The sequence below is a fragment of the Xenopus tropicalis genome, chromosome 1 (assembly GCF_000004195.4).
Source record: "Xenopus tropicalis strain Nigerian chromosome 1, UCB_Xtro_10.0, whole genome shotgun sequence".
NCBI classification, from domain to species: Eukaryota; Metazoa; Chordata; class Amphibia; order Anura; family Pipidae; genus Xenopus; species Xenopus tropicalis.
Window position 1 is genome coordinate 213,340,039 of NC_030677.2, and position 6,189 is coordinate 213,346,227.

The window sequence follows — 6,189 nt, forward strand, 5'->3', positions numbered from 1 at the left end:
ACACATGCACGATCCCCCAGTACCCAGAATGCAGCATGAAGGGGCTCAGTGAAGGAGGCAGTGAAGGTGTGTAAATGCCTGATTGGCTCACTCAGCTCATAAAAGGACAGATGTCCGGCCTCATAGTCCAATGAGATCCTGATTCCCCTGCAGGAAGGGACGTGGGGTAACTGTGTGTCTTTCCTGTCATGTGTCACTGTATAGTTATTATTCCATTTGTACAAACACCAGGACTTGTTATTCTGTCCAATGTAGGACTGAGCCCCGCCCCTCTCTATACTGGGATAGGCCACCCCTACCCCCCAGCCCCCTGATTCACTGCCCTCCACTTCCCAGTAATGTCGCCCTGAGGGGAAACTCCTGGTGCTTAAAGCCTGATAAATCTGAAATCTCTCTGGGGTTTGTGGGCGACACTGGTCTGTAAGTGAGTAGGAAGCAGATTTCCCGTCCCCTGATACAGATACATCATTCCCAGCCGTGTTTATATCCAGTACCAGCTCTGTAGCCTCCTGCCCAGGGATCACCATTCTCTTTACCCCAGTCACAATCCCAGCTAAGCCTGTGAGTAATGTGTCTGAAATCCGATCCACATCCAGATCCCCTACAGCCGGGACCTTTATACCCCCTCTCCCTCTGCCCTCATTATCTGCCCCCTCAGTACCCTCTCTCTCTCTGCCCTCATTCTCTGCCCCCTCAGTATCCTTTCTCTCTCTGCCTTCATTATCTGCCCCCTCAGTATTCTCTCTCTCTCTGACCTCATTATCTGCCCCCTCAGCCCCACAAAAGGCAGCTCCATGGGATTCCCATTGTTCCCGTAGGACAGTGAGTGGATCTGCCATGTTGCACAACTCCTCAATGTGACGGATCTCCCTGGACAGCTCGTCCTTCTTTATTTCCAGCTGTTGGATCAGCTCAGTCAGTTGGAGGCAAAGCTTCTCTTTCTGCCTGGAGATGTCACTCAGGAGTCGCTTCTCTAGGGCTTCCAGCTCTTCCCTGATGCCCCTAAACAGGGCAGTGACTCTCTCTGTCTCACCGGCTGCCACTTCTGCCACTTCTCTCCTGCGCTCCTGCAGCCTCTGGGCTCCTCTCTCAGTCTCCTCTCTCTCTGGGCTCAGTTTCTCCAGAACTTTCCTCAGTTTCTCTTTCTTCTTCTCAGAGGCCTCACTCAGCAGCTCCACCCTGTGGCCCCGGTGCTCCCCGGCCAGGCAGCAGGACACACAGATACAGGCAGAGTCCTCACAGCAGTGATACTCCAGAACCTTGTGATGTACAGAACATTTTCTCCCCATAATGGAATCAGTGGGCTTAGTGAGTACATGTTCTGCTGACTGGCAGTGCCCCCTCAGGTGGGTATCACACAGAGAAGCCTCACACAGGAGACAGGATTTAGCAGCAGGTACAGGAGAGAGGAGACAGTAGGAGCAGGGAATCCCAGTCTCCCCCGGCTCTGTCTCAGTCGGACAGAACCGCTCCACCATGCCACGCAGCTTCCAGTCTGTTGTGAGTTTAGGTCTCCTTTTAAATCTCTGTCTACATTCAGGGCAAGAAGGATCTTCCTCTATCCCCTCCTGCCAGTCCCATGTTTTCCCAACACAGCCCTGGCAGAAGTTATGGCCACAGGGCAGGGATACCGGATCAGTATAAATGCTCGTGCAGATGGAGCAGCTCAGCTCGTCTCTCAGATCAGCAGCCGCCATCACTGAAATCAGGAGCAAGAAACCAAACTGAACTTTCCTCTCTCTCCCTATAACCAGTGGGTTTATCTCCCCTTCTCACACAGGGAAGGGCAAGTTTATCACTTGGACTTTTGATTTCTGTTAACCATTCAAATTTCCATTTGTTTATCACCATTAATGAAACTCCCACAAAAAATTAATGTGGGGTGATTACACAGTTAATTATTTCCCAGCAGGCACAGCACACACACACTCCCTAGAGAGCCAAAGTGCCAGCTCTGCCAGTTACAGGCCCATCAGCATTAGCGCTTCTCTCACTGACAGACACAGGCTGGGTCTCTCCCTGTACCTTATAGTAATGCTGGGGCCTCTGCACCCACCTGAGGAGTGAGAAGTAGAGGAGTGAGGGGCAGAGGAGTGAGAAGGGTGATAAGCGAATCTGTCCCATTTTGCTTTGCCATAAAATTCTCAAAACGACAAGAAAATTTGTGAAATAGTGTTGAGTTGACACGACCGTGCCCATTTTGACGCGACCATAACTTTTTTTGACACGCGACAAATTTTCACAGAAGCTTCGCAAAACAATTTGCCAATGGTGAAATTCTAAAATTTGCTGCGAATCAATGCCTGTTGAAAGAAAATTCTCATCACTAGTGAGGAGGAGAGAAGTGAGGGACAGAGGAGTGAGGAGGAGAGGAGGAGTAAGGGGCAGAGGAGTGAGGAGGAGAGAAGTGAGGAACAGAGGAGTGAGGGACAGAGGAGTGAGGAGGAGAGGAGGAGTAAGGGGCAGAGGAGTGAGGAGGAGAGAAGTGAGGGGCAGAGGAGTGAGGAGGAGAGGAGTAAGGGGCAGAGAAATGAGGAGGAGAGAAGTGAGGGGCAGAGGAATGAGGAGGAGAGAAATGAGGGGCAGAGGAGTGAGGAGGAGATGAGCAAGGGGCAGAAGAGTGAAGAACAGAGGAGTGAGGTTAAGAGGAGTAGAGAAGTGAGGGACAGAGGAGTGAGGGGCAGAGGAGTGGGGAGCAGAGAAGTGAGGAACAGGGGAGTGAAGGACAGAGGAGTGGGGAGCAGAGCAGTGAGGGGCAGAGGAGTGAAGTTAAGAGGCGTGAGGGGCAGAGGAGTGAGGGGCAGACAAGTGAGGGACAGAGGAATGAAAAGCAGAGGAGTGAGGAGGAGAGAGGTGAGTGGCAGAGGAATGAGGTTAAGAGAAGTAAGGAGCAGAGGAGTGAGGTTAAGATGAGTGAGGGGCAGAGGAGTGAGGGGCAGAGGAGTGAGGGGCAGAGGAGTGAGGGGCAGAGGAGTGAGGGGCAGAGAAGTAAGGGGTAGAGGAGTGAGGGGCAGAGTAATGAGGTTAAAAGAAGTGAGGGGCTGAGGAGTGAGGGGCAGAGGAGTGATCTCAAGGATAATTTTCTGACATTGAGGCTACAGATAGACAAATAAAACAAGATAAAATTCTGATGTTTATAATTCCACTGGCAAAATAACTTTTCAATAAAACTAACCTGGCATTTGTTATCATTTATTATTTGCAGAAATTCTACAGTATAAAACATTTAATACACAATAAACTTTCCTGCTTCTGCAGTTCAGTAAAGTACATTACAATCGCAGTAACACTTTGCATATTTTTTATACCCAACCTTATTCATTTACACAAACTGATACAAACCTTTACCAAGTAAGAAAAACATCTCACTATTAATTAACCCTATTCTGTGATGATTCCTATTTCCATTAACAAGTAGTAACTCCTTTTCTCTTCAGTCCTGGGTCTTTTATACCGACAGACTGGTCTGTTCATGGGACCCTGGGAGCGGCCATTCTGTGCATCAGGTTCCCTTGCCTGTGTAACAGCACAGACCTGAGCTTGCTCATGCATCATTTCAGGGTTCTCAGTAATATGATATCCTTTCTGTTTATTTTTTTACTGAAACATTTTTCAACAAAGTGCCCCACCCGACTACAGAAATGGCTTAATGCCTTTTTATACTCCTTTCTATTTGCTTTTTTTGATTGGCATATTTCCCTTATCACGTGACTGTTTGAGGGGCCTGAGTTCTGCAGTACAAGCTGTCTCCTGTACTTATCTATATGTGAGGCTGCTTCCTCAAGACTATCAAGATTACTAGTGAAAATATTAGCTACAGGATCTATTTATTTACAAAAGTTTTTATCATTACTGGGGAACTTGATCTTCTCCAATACCCATAACCAGTCTGTAAGCTGCTCAAACAAAACCAGAAATGTCAAGGGGTCATCATCTATAGAGATCTGAAGATTATTAAGCACCTCTATATCAAGCACATTTCCCCCATTAATGATATAATTAAGCTATAAAAGCCTGTCCCTCCTTGTGCCATGTATTAAATTTCCCATTAGTGATGGGCAAAATGATTCGACAGGCATGGATTTGCCATGAATTTCAGTGTTTCGCCATTTACAGATTTTTTTGTGAAGTGGGCACAAAAATTGGTTGTGGGAAAAAATGATGACCGTAAATTTTTTTTTCATGTTTTGCTAATTTTTTGTCATAAATTTTTTAGTGAAGTGAAATGGGACAGATTTGTTTATCATGAATCATGTTTATCTGTATTAGTTAATGGAGCACTGACAGGTATTGATAACCTCCGGGAAATACGTGCTGACACCCACAGTTTAAATGCTTTATTCTTCTGTTCCTCACATAACTCATATTTCTCTATATGAGACTCAAATGTATCAGAATTCATGGAAACATTCTTATTTGGGTTAAAATATGGGATCATTTCCACAAACTTTAAAAGCTGTTTATTAATTTTTAATTGCAATTTTGCCCTATCATAACCTAAAGTTGGGTCACTGAGATCTGGAACAAACATAGATCTCTGTTACTTTGTAACAACAACAAAAAACTGATTATTATGTTGAAAAATTGATTCTACTTCTGACAATCTAAGTTCATGCTCAGCAATCTCCTTAGCCAGAGAGTCAGCGCTAACTGGGTTCACACTTTGTCTTTCCTACATCATTTTTCTTCCTACCTGAGTGTTCTGTCTCAGCATCGGTTGTACCTGCCACAAGCCCAGTGTAGGCCCAGTCTGTGAGGATGAATGCAGCAGGTTGAATGATCACCTTTACGCAATGAATAAAGACTCAGAAGTGTTTTCCAATGCTTCTTTATGCTTCAAGGTAGCAAAGGTATAAACATAGAGACTTTTCCATAGGTAAATTTCTAATAGAGTTACACAGCTTACACACACTGCAGTCTCTTCATAACACACTAACCAAAGGGGAGTTACAGCAAGAAAATGGAGGGCGGGAGCAACTATCTGGCAAGAAACAGCAGGGGGGAAAGGATGATACCAAATAACATTATAACATAACATGTAATAACAACTGCTAGGCAGTAAGAAGCTGCGTAGCAAAACACTCCCCGCCTGGTATCGTGAGATACCACTACACAATTATTTTCCTTTAACATACTATTAACATTGCAAGCAGTAAAATGCTATCTAGCCTTCTCAAGGCTAATGCATTAGGTGACTCTTTGCAGGTATGCCATCTATGACAAGATGACATCTGACTGGACTTGCAGAAACTCTGTGCAATATGACTTAATCTTGCAATAGTCTTCACCAATCTTTTCCAAGAAGAGAAACGTTCAAAATGTCTCACCTCCAAGTTTCTTCTTGAGCAGATGTTGGAACTCAATGGTTCAACCTCTGGTTGGATTTCTGGATCAGTATCTGGATCCACCAGGTGGAAATCAATGTCTTCTTCGGAGTCTATAGAGGATTGATCTGTTAAAAACTTGGGTCCTGCAAACCAAATGGTTTGCGTGAGGACAACTGCTGGCACTGACCTTGTGGCGATGTCTGCGGGATTCAAACCAGTAGGGACATAGTTCCATTGTTTAGGTCTACTGATTCTTCTTATTCGTTCTACCCTGTTAGCCACATACACGTAGAACCTTCTTACACTGTTGCATATGTAGCCGAGCACGACCTTGCTGTCAGTGTAGTACTTAACCTGATCAATTTCAGTGTCCATTTCACTTTGTAGGAATTCTTCAACTTCAGCAGCTAGGGTTGCACCACACAATTCTAATCTTGGAATCGTGTGAGTAGGTTTTGGAGCTAACTTGGCTCTTCCTAGTAGGAAACCAACATGGGATCTTTCAGAGGGATCTATGATCTTGAGATATGATTGACGGCTTCTTCAGGTGTTGAGAAGGATTTCAGGCCATCATCTACATAGAAATCTCTTTCAATGAATTGCCTGGTGTCAGGTTCAAATTCCTTTTCACCTTCCTGCGCTGTTCTTCTTAGTCCATAGGTTGCCACGGCAGGAGATGGACTATTACCAAAAACATGGACTCTCATACGATAGTCTATCACCTGATCGTTAATGTCATTGTTGTGGTGCCACAAGAATCTGAGAAAGTTTCTGTGGTCCTCTCTGACTATGAAACAGTGGAACATTTGTTGGATGTCAGCTGTCACAGCAACAGGTTCCTTCCTGAACCACATCAACACTC

The 6,189-nt window shown here is 45.3% G+C and overlaps 1 protein-coding gene across 1 annotated transcript; it reads right to left on the reverse strand.

Annotated features, from left to right (window-relative positions):
• Window positions 1-764: 764 nt before the first annotated feature.
• Window positions 765-5,702, reverse strand: LOC105945670 (probable E3 ubiquitin-protein ligase TRIM8; the record flags this gene model as incomplete). Its single annotated transcript, XM_031906809.1, has 3 exons — window positions 5,328-5,702; window positions 3,854-3,944; window positions 765-1,768 (listed from the first exon to the last, which is right to left on the reverse strand). Coding segments are annotated over exons 1-3 (1,470 nt in total), but the record flags the coding sequence as incomplete, so codon positions are not given.
• Between the last annotated feature and the right edge of the window lie 487 nt (window positions 5,703-6,189).